The following is a 24,603-nucleotide window of genomic DNA, read 5'->3' as shown; positions in this document are numbered from 1 at the left end:
ACATTTTTATAAATTTTGCTAAACCGTGGTTATTTGTAATAAAATATTTTTTTTGAATAAAAATAAAAATCACGGCAAAAATTACATCCACCAGGAGAAAAGACTCTTCAAATGAAATGAGAAAAATAATAAAAAAGATACATGAACTTTTTACTGTGATCCCAAATTTTATATATTTTGTACTATTAAATTAAAGTAAATATACGAATTATATATAATTTATTCATTAATGTGAACCATATATATAGACGAATTATAATTAATTAATTAATTAATTAATGCGAACTATATATATATATTACTATATTTAATATGATTCAGACTTTATTTAATACGATTCAAACTTTATTGATAATATATGATATGCACTTTATTGACACTAATTATAATATAGTGCGTATTTATTACGGATTTAAATGTGAATCTATTGAAATTGTACGTTTTGAGAATATTAAAGAGGTTCAATTTGTTTAGTTGTTGGAGAACCGTGTTCAAAATTAAATGTAGCGAACCTTGTACAAACGTTACACCATTGTCACTAGGACGGGCAAAAAAGCTCGTGGCTCGTGGCCCACTTGGTATTCGCCCGTGACTCGATCGGTAATAGCTCGTTCGTTAGTTGATCGAGTTAAAATTAGCTCGCTCGCTACATACTCGAGCCAGAATTAATGAGTTTGAGTTTGGCCTGAATCGGCACGAGCCAGCTCGGTCGTTAACGAGCTATTTAATATACATAGTTTAATCGGATCCATTCACTTCAAATTGGAGATATTATGATTTATGAATGTTATAGCCAATGTTATGACAATTACACTTTGGACTGTGTTTAAGTTTATTGGTAATTTTGTATGGAATATGTGTGAATTAATTATAAGCAATTAAGTTAATTTGTATGAATTTGTTTGATTTGGTATGCATAAATTTATTCTGTGAATATGTTTGTATGAATTTAGGATTTTGATATATTTGTATGTATGAATTTAGCTGTAAAGTTAATTTATAGTAGTTGATTTGCTTAATTACAATTGAATTAAGAGTATTCCTCAATAATTAGTCATATAAATATTATTTTGTTTTAGCCATAATTGATAAAATGTGTTATGAAAAATTAAGATATAGCAGAAAAAAAATATACAAATTTATAAATCTGCCAAGTTAGTAACGAGCTAGCTCGGCTCGCTTGGACAAGCCACGAGTCGGTCTTGAGCAATAGTTTTAGCTCGGGACCTGAAATCCAAACTCGCTCGCTCAGCTTGATACACCAACAAGCCGAGTTCGAGTGTGACCTAGCTCGTTGCCACCCCTAATTGTCACCAGTGTTTTAAAATGCGGTTTTGTTCATACATGCGGAAGGCCACTGCATACCGCATATGCGTTATGCGTACGCATATGCGGATTTTCATGAGGATTTATATATGCGGATTTTAAAATAAAAATTCACGTATATATATATATATTCATATTCATATATTTGAATTTATTTTCACATAATAACATAACCAACACTAATTTTTTGACTTTTTTAATATAAATTTTAATTAAAATACAATCAAATTATCAAAACCGCATGAAAAAACTGCATGACCGCATATTTCAGTCCGCATGGCCGCATATTCAGACCGCATGGCCGCATATTCGGACCGCATATGCGGCCGCATGGTCAAAACCGCATGAAAAAACTGCATGGACATTCTAAACACGGCTGCCTACCGCATACGCATATGCGGCCGCATTTTAAAACACTGATTGTCACAAAGGCAGAATTTAGAAGACATTATGGTACCTTTTGTCTTAAAAAAATAATATTGGTACCATAACATTTAATAAAGTACGTTTCTTATAGTTACTTTTGATACGAGTTATGCAGCATTTGAAAAATTAGTAATTGATACACAGTTTTAACTTCGTTCGTACTAATTAATATTGTAATATTGTTTGTATTAAATTATAGGAAAAATTTCTAGTGCACGCATCCAAACTTTTGAAATAGTCAATTTTATCATAAAAACATCTTAATATCCAATATCTCCATAGAAATTTCACATTATTTCCAGAGTGAGTCTATGGTACTATGCATATCACGGGTTGGTCCGTGCTATGACTTAATATTTGATTTTTCAAAATTTTAATGGTCGATCCGAACTGTTCATCTTGTTCTCCATATTAATATGTGTTTGGAGACCAAATTTTACATTTTTTGAAATTTGTTTACTATTTTTTTAGATATTTAGAAAATCACTTGATATGAAAATTCTGGACCATCCAAAAATAGTGATTTTCAATAAATTTAAACAAATAGTAAAAAACTTTCAAAAAAATGTAAAATTTTGGTCTCCAAACACATATTAATATGGAGAACAAGATGAACGGTTCGGATCGACCGTTAGGATTTTAAAAAGTTGAATATTGAGCCGTATTACAGACCAAATCATAATATGCATAGTACCATAGACTCACTCTTATTTCCATTATCCCCATTTATTCATAAAATTTGTCATTTAGACAAATATACCCCCTTATTAAAAATGGAGATATCCTTTTTTAAATAATAATATGATTGAATTGAATAAGAGAATGAAAATAGATGCTTCATCTTTTTCATCTTCACATCTAAGCTCGATCTCTTTCGCTAATGGAAACTGAAGTTCTTAACCATTAAGTTAGCTTCTATTCAAAGCTTAATTTTGAATGACATGTTATTTGAATCAAATTGCTGTTGTGTCTCACAAGTCGCAAAAAATATAAAAACTATAAAACAGCCAGCAAAGCAAAGGAAAGAAACAGAGATAATTGAAGAGCGAAGAGAAGCTCAGAATCTATATAATGAGAATAGGATGCGGCAAGCTTTTACTGCAAACTGGGCATTCAAAACTAATCGTAACACTTGCATTCAATTTAGGATTATTAACAAGCATAACGAATATATTTCATTGCTTTATGAGGCGTCAAATTAGAAGTTCCATCAGCGAAGAAAATGATCAAATATATTTCTACTAGTGGTTTGCTATACCCGAAACGGGTTAAACCCGTTTTACCCGGCCCGTACCCGTTTGACCCGTACCCGTTGCCCGGGTCAAACGGGTAGACGGGTACGGGTAATATACGGGCCGGACAAGACATTTGAAAAAAAAACCCGTTGTACCCGTACCCGTTTACCCGCCTACCCGTACCCGCCTACCCGTACCCGTCTACCCGTCTACCCGTACCCGTACCCGTTACCCGTACCCGACCCATTACAAAATTTGAATTTCAAATATTTTTTGGCGGCCTCTTTTAAAATTCAGATCCAGTGCAATTCCTCACTGAGTGCTACAATTCTAAGGGATTGTAGGTCCCTCCAATTCCAAATCCAACCTTTTATTTAAATCTGCTACAATCCTAAGTAAATCTGGGCCGTTCGTTTCTATTAAACAGAAAAAAAAAAAAAAAATCCGCCCGGACCGAACCCGTACCCGTCAACCCGCAACGGGTACGGGTAATAAACGGACCGGATAGAGATTTTGAGAAAATTACCCGTCTACCCGTCACGGGTTTTACCCGTACCCGGCCTACCCCTTTACCCGTCCTACCCGTTACCCCTAACGGGTTACCCGGAACGGGTCACGGGTAACCCGTTAGCAAACCACTAATTTCTACTACTTTAGTAAATAGCAATACTCTGTATCCCTAACTGAACTGATAGACCATCAGCGAAGAAATGTTGGAGCTTAGATGTGAAAAGATGAAGAAGATGAAGGGTGTCTTTTGTTTCTATCTTGTTCAATACATGGAAATGAAAGGGTATACTTGTCTAAATAACATATTTAATGAATAAAAGGGGATAAAGGAAAGAATACTAAATTTCTATGAGGATATTGGATATTAAAATGTTTTCATGAGGAAATTGGCTATTTTAAAAGCTTGGATGGGTACCTGGAAATTTTCCCTAAATCATCATATAGTGCGAATAACTTGTGGAATATTTACGCTTAACGTTGCATGAACTCTGTACAATCATGAACAAATTTAAATATTTGAAAAGTGTGAATCATACACGAATATGTGATGTGTTAATTACGTATATTTTTTTTTCATAATTTTTAATTAATTGAAATTTTTTCGGAAACCCAAATAATTTGATTAAATGGACTAGAATATTAAAACAATTATTACATGCTTTACATACGGATGTGACATCATCCGGGAAGAGAGATGGGTGATACATTAATTCTTGAAGACCTTTCAATTTTCAAGTCGCTCGTCAATTGTGACCGGTCCATTACGCAACTGTGATAGGTCAGTTTATTTATTTCTAACAAATTAAGATCATCCTCATCCTCCTATAAATCAGGCCACAATTGTAGTTTGTTTTAAGCCATCAAATAATCACACAACAGAAACAATGAAGTTATTATTGCCGATAGCGCTTCTGGTTCTGGTTCTGGTTCTGGTTTCAGTACAGTGGGAGATGAGTAGTGTGAGCGGGTCAGAGTCAGTACAGTGCAGGGAAGAGGAGAGGTTGACTCTTCTATACATCAATGCTTCATTGCCCTTTCCTATTCACTCTTTAGATGGTAAGTGGGAAGGCAAAGAGTGCTGCCGATGGGAAAGAGTCACCTGTGATCCTATCACCGGCCATGTCATTCAACTTGACCTCATGAGATCAGGGGAATTTATATGGGACGAAAATAGTCAGGGTTTTTTTCTAAATGCCAGTATGTTCTTGCCTCTCCGTGAACTCAGATCTCTATCTTTATCTGGACAGGGCATACGCCTTGGTGCTGGTATGTATCTTCACCTTTCTTTCTTGTTTAACATTTAAGCTTATGGTGCTGCTTAACAATGACATTTCAAGTATTACAAGTATTATATGGAGGCCTATTTTCACCAAAGAACATTTATGCTTAACTTATGAGGACTACAAAACTACTGAACTGCATGTAATTGCTCAACTTTTAGGACAACTTGTTGATAATATCTAACGTGTATAAATTAAGGTTCAAATAAATTAATTTCAAGAGTAAAACTAGAGAGTTCTTAAGCTCACCAAGTTTTGTGGTGAACTTAACTGTAAACTTATCCTAATAACTTCAAACAACTGATCTACACTATTGAAACTGATCTACTTAACGAGTAATGCAGTTACATGTGAAATTTATAAATTTTCGATATATTCAAGTGGTAAAAAAATAAGAAGGCTTATAAGTTAATTTTAATGTGCTCATTTTTTTTTTATCATTTTTTGACCTCTTGACTTCTTACTAAATTAATTTGAAAATTTATAAATTTAATATTTAAATGCATCACTTGTGAAATAAATCAATTTTAATGGTTTGAATTTGTCATTTAAAGTCAATCTAATAGACTTTGAAGTTAAGCTCACAAAGTGCTTGGTAAGCATAAGAGGACCCTAGTTCTACTACAATTTGATCCATGCATCAAGCCACTTCAATAAATTACTTTCACTTTCCAATTGTATTCTTAGATACGAATTATATAGTAAAACGAGAGTGCAATACAAAAAATTAAAACAACCTCAAACATATATATGTGAGGTTTCTTAGAATAACTGGAGAATTTGAGCTTTATTCCTGTGAAGTAGAGAAAAAAGAAATGAGCAAATTCTAATGCAATCTTTTCTTGTTCTTTTTCAGGACATGAAACATGGTCCAATTTAACCAAGTTGGAGATTTTGGACTTTTCTTGGAACAACCTGGATGGAAGCATCATATATGATTTAGCTGGTGTTCCATCACTTCGTACACTCAATCTGTTGGCAAATAATATAAACAGCAGTAGTCTGCCCATCAACGGTACCAAAATTAAATTAACTAGTCATCTATTTAATGAGCTCGCTTCTTTAATTTATTAAGAAAGCTTCGTCCATTTATTCATCTTTTGTATTGAATGACATATATACTTTATCAAATATCGCATATTCTTTTGTCAGGCTTTGAATATTGGTCCAATTTGACTAAGTTAGAGATGCTAGACCTTTCATCCAACCAACTGCCTAAAAGCATCTTTTCCTCCTTAGTCAAAGTATCATCACTTCGAACACTTTATCTGGATCATAATCCTATAGGAGGCAATGTCCCTGTCAAAGGTAATAACCTCCCATAAATATGAACCATGTTGTATTTCTGACAACAATGATATTTCTATTATTTTCTTAAATTTGACCTATATTTTAATGGAATAATCTGACAGAGCTTATAAGTGCACTAAATTTGGAGGTGCTTAGTCTACGCGGATGTGGGTTTAATGGGAGTTTTCTTGATTTGGGACATTGGTCTTCTCTAAAAGCCCTTTCGTTGGCGTCCAATGATCTAAATGACACTTTATCATTAGAAGGTAATTACAATGTAATACACAATTAAACTTTGTTGTCAATATTTGTGACATTGGTCTTCTTGCAATAGGAAAAAAGCTATATTTTCTGTAGTATCTCTACACAAGTGGATCATAGATGTTTGACATCATACAATTTGCTCAAAATAGTATAATATAGAACAGTAACATAATAGTAGTATTATTGTCATTTCAGGTGGTATTAGTTTCTAATCATTTACTGATGGCAGGGCTGTAAAGAATAGTGAGATAAGGGCCCATTTATATATATATATATAGAGTTAGGCTGGGGTGCTATGGATAGCATAGTGGCCTCTATGCTACGGCTCAATATTCGAGTTTTCAAAATCCAAACGGTCGATCCGAACCGTTCATCTTATTCTCCATATTAATATCTGCTTGGAGACCAAATTTTACATTTTTCTGAATTTTTTTACTATTTATTAAGTATTTTACAAAATTGTTGATCCAACGGTGGCTGCACAAAACAGTAAAACCGTTGGATTAGCGATTTTCAAAGTGACTTAATAAATAGTAAAAAAATTCAGAAAATTATAAAATTTGGTCTCCAAGCAGATATTAATATGGAGAATAAGATGAATGGTTCGGATCGACCGTTTGGATTTTGAAAACTCGAATATTGAGCCGTAGCATAGAGGCCACTATGCTATCCATAGCACCCCAGCCTAACTCTCTCTCTCTCTCTCTCTCTATATATATATATATATATATATATATATTATAGAGTAATGCTACACTACTTCGTGAATTAATGAGGCTGTTTTAATTTGCCCTCATATTTCTAGTTTCGAAGTCTAAATAACCGATCCAAACCGTTAGATGTTTAATCTATATTAAAATGTTCTTGGAGACCAAATTTTATATTTTTTGAAATTTTTTACTATTTATTAAGATGGTTTGAAAATTGTTGTTTTTATTAAAATTCTGTACTATTAAAAAATAGTGATTTTCAAACCATCTTAATAAATAGTAAAAAAATTCCAAAAAAAAGTAAAATTTGGTCTCCAAGCACATTTTAATATAGATTAAATATCTAACGGTTTGGATCGGCTATTTTTAACTTTGAAACTAGAGATATGAGCGCGAGTTAAAATAGCCTCATTAATTCACGAAGTAGCGTAGCCTTACTCTCTCTCTCTCTCTCTCTCTCTCTCTCTCTCTATATATATATATATATATAGAGAGAGAGAGAGAGAGAGAGTTGGGAGTTGGGCTATGGTGCATTGCAATGTATAGTCTCTTTTGTACATTGAACTATAAATCATCGGATTCAAAGTCCAAATAACCGATCCAAATAGTTCATCTTGTTCTCCATATTAATATGTATTTGGAGATCAAATTTTATATTTTTTGAAATTTTTTTACTATTTTTTTAGATTTATTGAAAATCCCTGTTTTTAGACAAATCTGGACCATAAAAAAACAACGATTTTCAATAAATCTAAAAAAATAGTTAAAAATTTCCAAAAAAATGTAAAATTCGGTCTCCAAACACATATTAATATGGAGAATAAGATGAATAGTTTGGATCGATTATTTGGACTTTGAATCCGATGATTTATAGTCCAATGTACAAAAGATGTTATATATTGCAATGCACCATAGCCCACCTATATATATATATATATATATATATATAGAGTATGGCTAACGCGCTTCCTCTAGCATATGGGCCGAAATGCTTCCGGTGGAAATTTGAAATTTCAAAATTCAAAAAGTCGATCTGAACCGTTCATCTCCTTCTCCATATTAATATCTGCTTGGAGACCAAATTTTACATTTTTCTGAAATTTTTTACTATTTATTAAGCCACATTGAAAATCGCTGATCCAACGGTGGCTTAACAAAACAGTAAAACCATTGGATCAGCGATTTTCAAAGTGGCTTAATAAATAGTAAAAAATTTCAGAAAAATGTAAAATTTGGTCTCCAAGCAGATATTAATATGGAGAAGAAGATGAACGGTTCAGATCGACTTTTTGGATTTTGAAATTTCAAATTTCCACCGGAAGCATTTCGGCCCATATGCTAGAGGAAGCGCGTTAGCCGTACTCTATATATATATATATATATATAGAGAGAGAGAGTTAGGCTGGGGTGCTATGGATAGCATAGTGGCCTCTATGCTACGGCTCAATATTCGAGTTTTCAAAATCTAAACGGTTGATCCGAACCGTTCATTTTATTCTCCATATTAATATCTGCTTGGAGACCAAATTTTACATTTTTCTGAATTTTTTTACTATTTATTAAGTATTTTACAAAATTGTTGATCCAACGGTGGCTGCACAAAACAGTAAAACCGTTGGATTAGCGATTTTCAAAGTGGCTTAATAAATAGTAAAAAAATTCAGAAAATTATAAAATTTGGTCTCCAAGCAGATATTAATATGGAGAATAAGATGAACGGTTCGGATCGACCGTTTGGATTTTGAAAACTCGAATATTGAGCCGTAGCATAGAGGTCACTATGCTATCCATAGCACCCCAGCCTAACTCTATATATATATATATATATGAGGAGGGATCCACTTACAACATTTGAAAGTTATAACATCTTACAATAATTTGGTTTTGTGATTTTCAAAGTCCAAACAGTTGACCCAAACCTTTAAATATGATATCTATATTAAAATGTGCTTGGAGATCAAATTTTATATATTTTTTGAATTATTTTACTATTTATTAAGTATTTTCCAAAATTGATGTTTTCAGTGGTCTAGAATTGTCTAAAAATAACATTTTTGTAAAATACTTAATAAATAGTAAAAAATTAAAAAAAAAATGTAAAATTTGATCTTCAAGCACATTTTAATATAGATATCTTGTTTAATGGTTTGGATCAATTGTTCAGACATTGAAAATATCAAAATCAAATTGTTGTAAGATGTTATAACTTCTAAATATTGTAAGTGGATCCCCCCCCCCCCTCTCTCTCTCTCTATATATATATATATATATATATATATATATATATATAGAGTAGAACTAGGGTGTTCTTAAGCTCACCAAAGTGTTTGGTGAGCTTAACTCCAAAACCCATCAAATCGGTTTCAAATGATGAATCTGAACCATTGGAACCCACCTACCTTACAAGTGATGTGCCTACATGTGAAAATTTTAAACATTCGAATTAATTTAGTGTGAAGTCAATCAATCAAAATTAGAAGGTTAATAAATTAATTTTAGTGCATTCATTTTTTGAACGTTTTTTGACCGCTCGATTTTATACTAAATTAATTCAAATGTTTAAAATTTTCACATGTAGACGCATCACTTGTAAGATAGGTGGATTTCAATGGTTCGGATTCGTCATTTGAAACCTATTTGATGGATTTTGGAGTTAAGCTCACCAAATACTTTGGTGAGCTTAAGAACACCCTAGTTCTACTCTCTCTCTTTCTCTATATATATATATATTCCTAATGCATATTGTAATTAACCTCAACGGTTTCACATGATTAATCTTATCTGATGATATTTCTCATTAAATTATAGGATTATGCCGACTGAAGAATCTTGAAGAGCTAGATATTTCAGACAATAGTTTCACTAGAAATCTTCCTCCTTGTATGGGAAATCTTTCCTCTCTTAAGCTAGTTGACTTGTCACATAATGATTTTCAGATAAAATTTCCCTCCTCTATTTTTAATAGACTTGTGTCCCTAAGTTACCTTTCCCTATTAAATAACAAGATTGAGGGGAATCTATCCCTAAGTTCATTTTTGAACCATTCTAATTTTGAATATCTGGGGCTCTCAACAAGGGCATCATCACACTTTCAAGTGGAAGTTGTGAATCTGCCTTTTCAGCTTCAAGTTCTTCAACTAGCTAATTGCATTCTTGATATTGATCCCATTTTCTTATACTCTCAGTATAAATTACAAGTGTTGGACCTCTCTAATACTCGCTCCACAGGTCCTATTTCAGCTGTGTGGTTGTTAGAAAACAATACGAACTTGATCAAATTAGATTTGCACAAAAACTTCTTCACAGGACCTCTTCAACTTCCGTTTTTAACTCATGAAAAACTTTCAAGTTTGGATATATCTGACAACCATCTTGATGGAGAATTACCGGTTGACATTATCATTAAGCTTCCAAATTTAGACTCCCTTAACTTATCAAAAAACAATTTGCATGGCCCTCTACCACTCATATCTATTAGCAATCTCGTATTTCTAGATTTATCTTTTAACAATCTCCATGATGATATACAAAATAATTTTCCTAGGATTTTGCCTTCTCCTTTCTCTATTTTAGATCTATCATTTAATAAGTTATATGGATCTTTCACTAGCAGCTTCAACTTTACTCAAGGTACACAATTATCGTTAAATGATAATAATATAAGTGGAGGGATTCCTTTTAGTATTTGCAATAGTAGTTTCTACATGTTGGACCTCAGTAACAATGAACTAAATGGTGTTTTGCCTGGTTGCATTGGAAAAGCTTATCATTGGGCGTTGAAGTTAAGTGGAAATAATTTAGAAGGATCCTTACCATTGGAGATATGTGCTGTGCCAAACCGTTGGTTTCTAGACCTTTCAGATAACAAGCTTTCTGGATCAATACCTCCTTGCTCTAATCAATCAGACTTACAAATTGTAGATCTGAGTCAAAACAATCTAACCGGAAACTTCCCTATAACATGGCTAAATATTTCTTATATAACAGCCATTGACATTGGCAAAAACTATTTATCTGGAGACCTTCCAAATTGGATCAATATGGAATCCAATCTTGGTATGCTCCTAGCAAGAGAGAACATGTTTGGAGGACATATACCAGAACAAATATGTCAACTAAAATATTTACGCATACTAGATTTGTCATACAATAATCTTTCTGGACAAATACCATCATGCATTATTGATATGGGATCAACACACAAGGATGTCAGTTTATTGGGTGAAATAAGTGGACATGGTTTTGCAGGGAGAGAGCTAAATTTCAGTGATGTCAATTTTCTCTTACACATCACATCTGATTTTGATAGGCAAAGCGAGGAATTATTGAACTTTGGATTGGAACTTGTGTCAAAAGGAAGGCCAATTTTTTATTGGCAAAAAATTTTAGCAATCGTGTATGTAATAGATTTGTCTTCGAATAACCTAGTAGGAAACATTCCCGTGAATATCGGTCGAATGAATTGGTTGATAACACTGAACTTGTCAAACAACCATTTAAGCGGTACAATACCAAATTCCATATCCAATTTGCACCAATTAGAAAGTTTTGACCTTTCTCACAACTTTTTGACAGGGAAAATACCAAGAGAACTGACTAAACTAACCTCACTAGAATCATTCTCTGTGGCATATAACAATTTATCCGGACCTACATTAGGTGTGGAAGCACAGTTTAGTACATTTGATAATAGCAGTTATGAAGGTAATCCAAATATGTGCGGGCCTCCCCTATCAAAAAGTTGTCCCCCTGCTCTTGACACAACACGGCCTTCCCCGAATGAAATGAGTGACGACCTAAAGTATAAAGGCACCGATTTTCTCATATTCTTCGGTTCTTTCTCCCTTTTCTTTGTGGTCAGTTTTTGGTGCTTCATAGTCTTTCTTTATTTCAAAAGAAATTGGCATTATACTCTGTTTACTCTGGTGGACTGGTATGGTGATATGATATATGTGAAAGTTGTCATTTGGGGGAGAAATATTGAAACTGCTCCGACTTGAAGGGGTAATTGAAGAACCACTTGTTTCAGTTTTAGTTTGGATGGTTATATTTTATTATATGTGTTGAATAACCACTTGCTTTTGCTTTTGAAGAATCAATCTGTAAAAAGAATGAAATATTTTTCCCTCTTAATTCAGCAAGTTAGAATAATCACTAGAGCAGAAATGGGCATTAGATACCAATATCAGATACTGGTCAAGGCGCAGGTCACTTAAAAGGTTTTTCCTAAATAAAAAAAAATAGTTTTGGAGACCATCACTTTTAGCTACCGCATCAAAGACCGATTCAGCTGGTCGCTGAAACTTTTCAGTGAAAAATGAAAAAATGGGTGGGTAGTGAAAAATAAAACGCGCCATCTCCCTTCCCGATCGAAACCCTTCCCCAAAACCCTCTCTGCCAAAATCCCTTTCCGATCGAAACCCTTCCCTAAAACCCTGACCCTCTCTGCCAAAATTACTAATTAGAGACGAAATCGCCTCCTCTCCAGAAACGATAGTTCTCTCCATCATTCCTCCTCCGATTTCACACACACAAAATGGAAACCTAAAAGCAATCGCCTACGATCCCCCTCTATCTCGGCCTCTCCTCCTCCAACGATCCCCCTCTCTAGGACGTCATGCCCTGCCCGACTCTCCTCTCCTCCAGCGGGAACAGGTATTTAATCATCTTTTTGTAGATATTGTATTTTTATTTATAATAATAAGGTAATTTCAGCCATTTTCACTTTGCTAAATGTACAAAATTTGATGTTTGGAGGGTTGTTTTTACAAAGTATCAATTTTAGTGTATTCTTTTGAATACCTAGGATTTTGTGGTTGGGTGCTCTCAGTCAATCTGAGGCATATAGAGGGACACCCCTTGTGCTATTTAGTTTATAAATGGGTTTTTATTTTCTATTTAGAAGTTTCTCTGATGCATGGATACAGTGCAGTACGTAGTTAACATCTAAAATGTATCAGGGTTGTACCATTGAAACAGAAAACATGTCTCCTTTTTAGAATCGGTGCATTTCTTCTTCTATTTGGAACTGGAGACAAAGACGAGCTTGCTATATATGCTGCTGCTGCCAACGAGCCTTCTACCTCCTCTAAAATTAGGTACTTAAGTTTGCACCTTTTGTTATGTCTATAATTTTTGGTGATTTATGAAAAATTTGCAATAAGGAGAATGAACAAATGAACAAGATAATTGTTGTATCAAAAAATTTATGATTTTAGTTCATCTGGCGCTCATTTATCAATGATTTTCAATCTGTCCCATTTTATGTTATTGTTTTATGGTGTGAATGTCGATTAGGCTGATGCTGTGATACTACAAAAAACCCTTTTATATTGGTTGTAATCGCGTTCCGCCATCGGATTTTGAATCGATGCATATCGCCCCGATAGGAAATGTACACATCTATTCTATCGGATCAAAACATATGACGTTAATCAATATATCATCGGCAGCGCACCTTTGGCCATCGGGTTTGGCGAACCCAACGCCATCGCTTTCGTTTCGCCAACCGACAGCAAATGTGATTAACGTTGTCTACTGAATTTGAATAGCCAATTGCAATAGTATTTTGCACCATCTGTTTTGTCTATGTTGGCGTTGACAAATCCTAGAATTCTAGTAGATCATTAATTTCTGGGCCGATGGTGATGTATTTGTAATTATTATTATTTTTTACTATTAATTCTCGTATTACAGGCTAGCCTAGCAATTTTTAAACACAGCTAACAAAGCAAAGATAAACATGCATGCGCTTATTCCATACCCAGCTCTGAACCAACAATTAATATAGACATACACAAGTACTCTAACATATAATATATATATATCAATCCATGCCACAAGCAATATATAATTAAAGTTTACAACAATTATTAAACATACAACCAATAAACATAACAATAGTTCATTGTACCAGAAAACTAATTGTTCTTACCACAATTATTAAAACCAACAACAAATTAATTAAGAGTTTGAACACAAGACCCTGAAAACAATAACTGTTTCAAACCACAAACAACAACTTATCAAATCCTCCCATCGCCAAGTACCTGGACGACAATTAAACTGATAATAATTCAAAGAAGAACTTACACCATTGGATACGGATGTCATGTAATTCATGTTCTTTGTACGGTGTTTTGGACAGACGACACTGGATGAATAAATGAAAACATATGAATAACATATATAATTAAGAACTTAAATCTGAAAGGATGATAGAAACAGGTAATTGACAAACCTTTGGAAAAGAATGTGCATAATTTTTTATGAGCATATCCATGTTCTTTATTACATAATATCTGGACTCTCGTAAATTGCTTTGTGTGGGCTCTGATCAAATGTGTATTGTTTAAAACAAGATCTAATTAGTAGTGTAATTGGAACTTCAAATAAGTTGCAAGGAAATACTCGATTAAAATAGTTCTTACCTGAAACATTCTGACCTCCAGTGCTGTTCTCTCCAGCGTGTGTCGACCTTCTCGGGAGATGTATGACTTAAAAGCCCTAGAATTATTAAATGTCAGTATATAGTATGTACCTAGAAGTAGGCAATAGGAAGTACTTTGCATTTTAAATTATATGTATTTTGCTTACTGGTGTAACACAGGAACAATGTAAAACTTCTGGTCATTATTATTTGGCACCGGGTCTAGCAAGTAGGCAACATTCTGTCTTGGGATAATAACAAGAAGCCTCCAACATTCCCTACAATTTAAGTAATAAAATAAGATTCTTATCCTGTTAAGAATAGACAATAAACATGAGTATAATTAGTAGCTTACCCATCTTTGTGACATGGTAAGAATACAATATTCTTATCCTACAACTTTAGCAAGGAATCAGCCAAGTACGAAAGGGAATGTTTACCAACATATTTAATAGATGTGTCGCTAAGCTGACTGGGGTCCAGGAGACCAATGTCAACATTATTTTGGGCACATTTAGGAATTAGTTTCGTGCAATACCTGAAAATAGTCAGTGTCAGAATGAAATAAAGGAGTTGATTGTAAAAATAATAGATATGTTTATAATAATAAATACTCACACCATCCAGACTTGGATAATAGAGACGTCAATGTCATTAAAAGTCATAAAATCATGGATATCTTTGAAATCCACTGTTATCTGAAAGCTCTCATCCCGTAAATCTCCCAACCTGATAGAGAGGCGGAAGGCTCCTCTTTCGGATAGTGGCATTGCAAGATATCTGTCATGCAGCAGTTGGAATTCCAGGCCCAGTTTGTCCAATGCCTCATGATTTACAAGTGGGACCTGACCCCGTATTCCTTCTGCAGGTACTGTCTATCTCAGTAGCACTAATTCAGTAATACCCTTATTGGCCATCTCATTAATCCCATCAGCATGCCCCTATCATGTATGATAGAATAGAGACAGAGAGATAGAATAGAACGAATCAATTGTATTTCATCATTAGTCTGAATCGATTACACTTGAGCTGTTTATATAGTCATCAGCTTTACATCATAATAGCATATAACTAACTCTATGGTTACAGTTGTAACTAACTACACTAACAACTATTAATAATAGCCATAACTAACTTATAACAGAAACAATGAATAACAGACTATAGACTACTAGTCCTGGCAATGTAGATATGATTGTATCACTTTCGTGTACATGTAGCAACTTATTTAAAAAAACACTAATTTATTCAGTCAGGTGCCTTACCTTAGTACAGTTCAGGGAATCAGCTTCTTGGTTGGCATTTGACTTTGCTCTAGCTAATATCCAATCCATTGTTCTTCTTGCATTCCTCCTAACAGGTCTTGAATTGATGCAAATCTTCAAAAAATGGCATCTATGTGATTGGATGTGAAGGCAAGGTCGTTCTTACATATTTCATGTTATTGAAGAATTAAAAATCAATAAAATACCAAATTAGGGAATTTTACCCACACATTCAAACCAGCATCACCGTCGATGGTAATACGATTTCGTTGTGGATCAGCTACCGGCCTTCTAAGTCTTTTCAAAAGTGACAAATAATCTTGGACCGACATTGCTGAAATTTAATTACAAATCAAAGAGCAATGAACCTCCAAAACTATAAATTAATGTTTGAAAAAACTAAAGATCTCTAAAACTAAACCCTATAACCATATTATCCTAAAAGACCCCCAAACTAGGAAACCCTAGAAATTAAGATATATACAAAGTGTCAGTTGTAGGTACCTTACGATGGAGAGTGCTTGATTGGTGTTGTTGAGGTGGCGGGCGATGAGTGTTATTGTCAAGACGGAGTAGCGGCGGAGAAAGCGAGCTACCTAGATATGACCATTAATTTCGAGAGTGCGCTAGAACACTATGTGTTGTTCGATATATATATTTTGAAACCCTAGCTCCCCCTTTAACTTGTCATGCCATCGGCTACGTAGTGATGGTCAATAGTGCCACCGATGGCGGTATGTGGATAAATGCAAAGAGTACGCGCGTATTTATTAATATAGCAATGTCGAATTCAACTCCTCTCCTATACCGTAGAGGATGGGCCTCATTTACGGTTTGAGATTAAATCTCATCGCTTTGGGATTCAGACTAGCAGTGTTATTGGGCTTTGTGATTCATGCCAAGTTAAAAAGAACGGTCTAGATCCATTAATTGTAAAAGATTCCCTTGTGCAGTATTGAAGATGATGTAAATTCGAGTTAATCTACATAAATTCAAGCAATATTTACTAATTAATTTATGTAACTGTGTAATTAATCCACATAAAAGTTAACGAGCTGTGCATGCAATTAATACAGGTAAACAATATATGAGGAGGGATCCACTTACAATTAACATTTGTTGATGCATGTTTCTTATAAATTGATATTTCTTAGGCAATAGGTAAGCAATTGTAAACAAATGTTAATTGTAAGTGGATCTCTCCTTATGTGAACATGTTTCGTTGATATTTCTTATAAATTGATATTTCGTAGTGATTTGTCAATTCTAATATTGGAGTTCACTAATTCATACGAGGAGCTTGACAACACTGATCATATTGTACATGCAAGCAACATTCGCTAATTTATCTAAATATGCAATTAATCCGCATAAAAGTTACCAAGTTGTGCATGCATGCAAGCAACATTCGCTAATTTATCTAAATGTGCAATTTATCATATTGTCAATGACATACTCTTGCTTGGCAATTTCATACCTCTAATGGAGCAAACAAAAACTTCATTGAAAGATATTTTCTCAATGAAAGACTTGGGTGAGGCTCAATATATCTTAGGAATAAGGATATATAGAGATAGGTCTCAAAGACTCATTGGCTTAAGTTAACGTAATTATATTGACAAAGTGTTGAAAAGATTCAACATGCAGAATTTTAAGAAAGAAAATGTGCTAATGACTCAAGGTGTGACACTTAGCAAGTCTCAACGTGCCTCGTCACGTAAAGACATTGAAATCATGAAGGATGTACCATATGATTCCGCCATTGGTTCTATCATGTATGCTATGGTGTGCACACAACTCGATATCGCATAATATGCTCTAAGTGTGACAAGTCGTCACTAAGCCCATGCAGGTCCTGCTCATTGGACTGTTGTTAAGAATATCCTTAAGTACCTCAATAGGACTAAAGAATAAGTTTTTTATGTATGGAGGTTAGAGGAAACTCGTTGTAGATGACTACATCGATGCAAGTTTCCAAACCGATTATGATAACAAGCGATCACAATCAGGGTATGTCTTCATTTCTGAATGGTGGTGTCGTTAGTTAGAGAAGTTTTAAACAATCAACTATGACTGACTCAACCACCCAATCAGAAATGTTAGCTACCACTGATACATTTTGTCATTCAAGACTTCATTAAGGGAGACAAAATAAGTCTTTAAAGGTGAACACGGATGGTAACATAACAAATCCGCTAACAAAGCCCTTATCTCAAGCCAAAAGGCAAAGTCCACTTCAACCTCGTGGGTTTGAAGAAACATGGAGGGTGGACAGAGATAGAGTAATGAGTCGAGAGGGCGACCCTAGTCTTAGAGTTTATGCATAAGAGGTAACTTTAAGAACAAGTGGGAGATTGTTAGATATGTGTTCTAAAAGTTATCTTATGTTGATCACTTTTACATGTTATGTTTATGAATTTGATGCTACATGCATTTTGTTCCATGAAATTTATGTTTATCTATAGAAGTGTTCAAGAAGATGCTCTTGGTCTTGAACCATAGAACTCTATATGATGACAAACATAAATCTCTAAAATGTTCACAAACTTGGTTATTAGTATGGAACACTAATATACCATGATAAGTTTGTCATGTTGATTAAAGTACATTGTAGTTCTATAAATGTTGATAAAGGCTTATCGTTTAATAACATGAGTATATGAAATGTTTCATATATTGAACAGACATAATGAATGAAAATATTATATGGGTTATGTTAGTGTTATTAATATTTTCATTGTGTCTCGGAATTCTAAGATATGAGATGTATTTCTTTTTTACATGAGAAGTATATAATATTGTTGTACCCTAAAATATTGCCAATTAAATGAATAGAAATTGGTAATAATTTAAATGCTTGGAAAGACGCCAAATGGTTTAAAATCCTCCCGAGATGAAGGGAAATGATATATTAAAATTCATGGTAATATCCTACATTTAAAACCATGAATTTTGATATAAGATTCAGATTCTAACTCCAAATGGTTAAGGAGTTATGAATTTTCAAAGTTTATGATGACATGGCAGCCTCTGATTGGTGCCACCTCAGCCTGGGTACCCATAGCAATAATCCTAAGCATTTTGGGTACAAATCAGGAGCCGCAAACCCCTATATTACAAGTGGGACCCTCTGGTCAGCAGCAGAAGCGAAATTTCGCTGGGATCCAGAGATAGGCAGACTTGGAGCATGGAAACTGAACTCTGTACACCGAACTGTAAGGGTTTAGGCTCACGCTACACCAAGTCCATTTGAATTATCGGGTTTAAATTAAACCCAGCGCCTCAGCGCTTCCGACCCCTTTAATTGGCGTGGGCCTGGCGCTTTGTGCACCGTGTTCAAGCCTTTACATGGCTCATCAGGTGCCAAGTGCACCCAAACAGACTCAAGAAGAGTACTGTGCCCTGGAGTCACTGACAAGCGGGGCCCAAGCCCTGACATCGTCTTCTCCCCTCAACCCGAGCTCCAAACACGAAATCAAATCGAAAATTCGAGGGAATGGCTAGAGAATAACATGAACCCTCACCTCAAGTTAAAAGATATCAATAATCTCCTCTCTAAGTGTGAGAATTGATCAATATCTCTCTCTCACGAGCTCAGATTTTAGCCGAGAAGAGAAGGAAGATGAATTTGGGAACTTGAGTTTAGAGCATAATTGGACCTCGATATTTCACAGGGATACTCAATATGCTCAAGCGATACTATCTATGCCCTCAATTTGAAGTTTAATGAACTTAGAGAGATGAATTGAGCAAGGAGCACTAGCTCAGTTCCAGCCATGGCTGAGAGCATCAAATTGGTTATGCATGTGGTAAATTGAACCTTAGAACATGATAAGGGAATCAATACGATGCTATCTGTCAATGCTATATGCTTGGAAGCTCAATAATCGAGAAGGGCCCATGTTAAGCCATGAAATGGCTCGGGTCCAACACAACATAGCCTATTACCTGCTCCCAGCTCATTCTGGTCCCCAGGACACGTGCCTAGAGCACCTGGGATAAGTCCAAGATAGGAGAATATTCCTCCTACACCTCAGGAGTCATGCAAATCAAATTGCACCTCATAAACCATGAAATCAAAGGCCATGATGCCATGCCATGCCCTAATGGTCAATCCAAGGGTTCAAATCAATACAACACATTCAGGTGACATGCCAAAGCATGATTGGGTGATCCCCTGCACAAAACACACATGGAATGAAGCCACACACAGACAGACATTTGATCAAACACCAAGAGTGAGGATGAGACCACCTCAGCCCTACAAGTTCTAAACCCTAGCCTTTTGCCTATAAATAGGCACCTCAAATGAAGCTCAAAAGGGGACACACATACGGAGATAGGAAAGAAGAGATAGCTAGAGAAAGATACACACACATCAAGCTCTACACACACAAACACACACATTTACACACATACAGTGGTGCACACACACACCATAAGTTTCCTCTGTACTTAGCAAGCTTAATTCATAGGTAATTAAGACTTGGATTCAATGTAAGGCCCCTAGGGGGCCATTCCATGTATCAATTTTCATTAATAAAGCTTGTTTCTTGCCATTTGGTCTTTTTCTTGCCATTCTTTATTTTCTTTTCCATTCTGATATGATAATCTCTCTTTAAAACATTTAAATAACATGTGTAAGCATTTAAAACACAAAAGGTTACTGTTTTGATACAAATCTTTCACAAAAGATCACATTTTCATACATTTCTTTGCATATTTTACATTCTTTCTCTTTTCTGTCTCCTTGATCACCTTTGCAAATTAATTAAGGGCTAGGATAAGTGTAGTGAGCAAGCTTGCATCCTTGCTTATCCAATCCCTTAATTTCTTTGATTAAAAGTGATTGAAAAGGAATAAAGTGACTTGCATAAAAGATAAACACACAAGGGCTGTTCAAAGTGGGCAAGTAAGCATCCTTTACAGTTCCTCAACCCTAAGTCCACTTGAGAAAGGCCTATTTGCCATTAGATCCATGGAAATGGTGAAATTATGCCCTTTCAATGGCTAATTTCACTATTTCTGAGGATCTGATTGCAAATAGTGAGAAACTGAGGTTTAAAGTGTAAAAAGACAGCAACTGGGTTGCTCCATGTCATTTACATCTTTAAATCCATGAAGTTTTAATGATAATGCCTTTAAAACAAGTGTAAAAGTGCCAAAACATGATTTTCAATAAAATCAGGGGCCTCCCTGCATATTTCCAGGCACAGACATGTTTAAAATATATTGAAAATGATGATTTGACAAGTTTTGAACTCTTGATCTCCTCTTTACATGTTTCTGGTATGAAACAGTGGTTAAATACCCTTAGTAGCTTGTATTGGACCAAACCAGGCCTTAAAAAGGGCTTGTACCAGCCTCTGGTACCATGACAAACTCAGTCTCAGCACTTAATTACATAAAAAGCTCAGCTGGTATAAAGGAATTCACTAAAAAAGCACTATTTTGACCTCTGCTGACAGATCAGCTATTTCAGAACAATAGAGGGACCAAATTGAAAAACAGACTTCACAGTCAGATAGAACACATCAAAACACACAAAATTGATATAAAGTTTGCATCATTTGGACATTCCTACAGAAAGATATGGATCTCCAAAGTTCAACTTTTAAAAAAAAAAAGGAAAATTCTGTATTTAAAATGGTAAAATGACCATGAATACCCCTGAGCTTAATCAAGCCATTCGACTGAGTTACACTGCTCAGAAAAGATCTCAAATTTGGAACAAAAATCCCTGACATGTATATCTTTGAATCTGTGAAATAAAAATCACATATCCTGTATAAAATTCAAGAGAAAATGATTTAGAAATATTTAAATATATATGTTCTTCATATCACTTCGATCCAGATTATGATTTAATACAAATCAAAGCTCCCAAACTCTTCCAAAACATTCCAAATGACATAAATAAACTCCCTGAATGTCCGATTGAGCTCTGAAACCTTTGTACCAATCTGGTATTGAAACCGAAACCATAAAACTTAAATCATGTCCAAAACCTGTTTGAATGTGAAATTGATGCTTCCAAAGCCTTCTATAGCACCACACGATCTTAAACGACCAAATTATTGAAAGAAATCACAAAGAAAATCGATAGGAATCGATCTGAGACTCAATCGGTACCAATTGGTACTGTAGATGCCTGTTCCGCTATCTCCGACGATCGCCGGCAGCCGACAATGGTACCAATCGACTCCTGATATCAAGGCGATCACAACCATGCCCTTGGCCGGCGCCGCCGTGACTTGGATCAGCCGGACTGAGTTTGTCAGTGAAGAACCCTAAGCCGATAACCCTCTTGCACAGATATTAAAGCAGGAAGCACAAATCTTGAAGCAATCTGTTTAATCCAATGAATTGAATTCAAAATCAAATCTAACGGCTATCTGACAGTATGGGGTCCATTTGTCAATTTAAATAAACTCCCCATTACTAATCTCAAAGCACAAATGAATGGTGTCTAAGCCTTGCACATTAATTAATGGCCCAGTGCACATCTTAAGGCCCAAAAGCCCAAATCTCAAAGTCCATTTAACCAAATCATCTCTGCACCAATCTCAAAGCCCAATGATTTCAATCCAATGGCTTGTGCACATCTCAAAGGCCCAAAAGTCCAAATCTCAAAACTCTGCACTGATCTTAAAGTCCACATGTGACTAGAAGACCCCCTTTTGCACATAAACCCCTCTGTTTATTCGAAATACACAGAGAAGTCCCTGTAAATTTACACAAAGACCCCTGTCAGCACAAAACCTTCTCAAACAAGCCCTTAAAGGCCCAAATTGCACTCCAGACCCTATTAAAAGCCCAAATTATAGCCTCAGGTCCCTGGAAATTTACAAATAAGTCCCTGGAAACATAAAAAGTTCACAAATAGGTCCTTTCAAGTCCTTTTTGGCCATAACTTTTTCATACTAAGTCCAAATCAACTCAAATCAGTCCCAAATGAACCCAAATCCGATCCTCTTTAATTTTAAATAATATTTGAACATATTCAAGTCTCAGTCATAATCCGAAATGACCAAAATGCCCCTCTCTTGACATGTTTCATAAATAAATGACATCCAAATGCTCCTTTCATATCAAAAATACTTAAATGATATTTCTCAGTAATGTTCTTACATATGAAATCCATGTCTTCATACATATATCACGACAAATAAATAAAACATGCTCCCAAGTTAAATGAGAACCAAACACATGACCAAAGTAAATCATACTTGAGCCCCTTTTAGCCTCATTATTCAGTTCAACTCAAATAAGCATACATCCCAGAATGCATGAGGTATTCAGTCTGACTCGAAAGGTCTTTCTGATGTAATTAACGGCGGGGGCTTGCGCCCGTCGGGAGTAAAACGTCCCTGCAACCGCAAATAATAAAACCTCCGACAACTGATCATGAACGTAGGTCGTCACAAGGGGTGAACCAGGAGGAAAGCAGGAAGAAAATTCCGAGTGAATGCCTTCCCCTGAGTTCGGTGATCTGCTCACATCCAAAGAAGCAGAGCACTGAACCCGGCTGGGAGCATTTCCACTCACCCACACATAAAAAAAACCGCACCGTTAGCTAACCTGACGCCGTGCAACTTTCTGCGCCCTACAGGTTTTGGCACGCCCGGTGGGACAAACTTCTCCTCACATGTTCGGAATCCGATACAAATATAAAAGGAACTATACCCAAGAAGCCAATGACTTTCAAAATTCCCAAAACAACAAGTCGTCAGATCGCTTGGGTGAAGTCTTATCCTTTTATATTTGTTATCGCTGCCTATGAATTGAATAATCGGGCTAAACTCATGTATACCAAACTGGTTCTCATAAAATACAAAATTGACTAATGAAATTTCAAGTCTGTTTGCTTGCAGGATGACGATGACAAAATTGACTAATGAAATTAGTATTAAAAGCTGCTTATCATAAGTGGTGATAAAAATATTAGTTCCTTGTATATAACTTGTGCGGGAGAAAGTTATATGTCAATAGTATCATTGCCCCTCATTTATAATGAGTGATGATATTTTATGGGCCCCTTGGTAAAGTAGAATTATAATGCATGCAATATAACTGAAGTGCAGTTATATATTTATAATTTACTTGAGAGATCAAGAAACGAATATAATACAAAGATGACTGATATCACTTTATTAGACCTATTATTTCGACTTGTTTCCATACAAAAATCTATGTTTTGAACCAACAAATGGTGCCTTTTACATTGAATATCCATAGAATGTGGTACTGCTATGTTTTGGTTCTTACTTTGCAGGAATCAGGCGAAAACGGGCAAAATCAGGGAAGTTACTGAATTCTGAGACATCTGATGCGACCCTCATCACATCTGACACGACCCTCATCAGAGCCGATGCGACCCTCATCAGAGCCGATGCGACCCTCATCAGAGTCGATGCAACCCTCATCAGACCTGATGCAGGTCGCATCGCGAGCTTCCAGAGCAGACAGCAAAGGCCCAATTAAGGCCCAGAATTGAAGCACTCGTTTTGAAATGTCTATAAATAGACCACCCCTGCTACCAGGGAGGGAGTTCCGAATTTGAAGATTCAAAACCTCAAGAATTGGAGTGTTGATCAAGAAAGAAGAGAGAGATTGGAGATCGCTTGGAGAAGAAGAGAAGATTGCAAGATCCTCTCCAATCCGCCTTGGATCTTCGAGCTTCATCATGATCTCTTCTCTTCTCCTATCTTTTATACTTTCTTTTACCATGCTTGAGTAGATCTTTAGTTCCTAGGGTTAGGATGTAGTCTCTAAACTTTGTCTTTGAGTTGCATGTTGTTTTGATCTAAGTTTGAACTTGTGTGATTCTTTGTTTGAGTATTCATTGATTGCTTGATTTTGATTGCT

General features: G+C 35.3%; 1 protein-coding gene across 4 annotated transcripts; it reads left to right on the top strand.

Annotated features, from left to right (window-relative positions):
• Nucleotides 1-4,341: 4,341 nt before the first annotated feature.
• On the top strand, nucleotides 4,342-24,603 carry LOC144563270 (cuscuta receptor 1-like). Of its 4 annotated transcripts, none has more exons than XR_013514291.1 (6): nucleotides 4,342-4,763; nucleotides 5,634-5,792; nucleotides 5,930-6,085; nucleotides 6,190-6,333; nucleotides 9,850-12,696; nucleotides 13,041-24,603. XR_013514291.1 is itself a non-coding variant. In XM_078312719.1 (5 exons), the coding sequence occupies exons 1-5, from the start codon at nucleotides 4,382-4,384 to the stop codon at nucleotides 12,039-12,041; spliced, it is 3,033 nt and encodes a 1,010-aa protein (XP_078168845.1). In that variant the 5' UTR covers nucleotides 4,342-4,381; the 3' UTR covers nucleotides 12,042-24,603. The 4 variants fall into 4 exon arrangements, 1 of the variants encoding a protein (XP_078168845.1); XR_013514292.1 differs by having other exon boundaries at nucleotides 13,021-24,603; XR_013514290.1 differs by having other exon boundaries at nucleotides 13,002-24,603.

Source organism: Carex rostrata, chromosome 12 (genome assembly GCF_964058835.1).
Source record: "Carex rostrata chromosome 12, lpCarRost1.2, whole genome shotgun sequence".
Taxonomy (NCBI): Eukaryota; Viridiplantae; Streptophyta; class Magnoliopsida; order Poales; family Cyperaceae; genus Carex; species Carex rostrata.
Note: the sequence above shows the minus strand (reverse complement) of the source record. Positions and strands in the feature narration are given on the sequence as shown.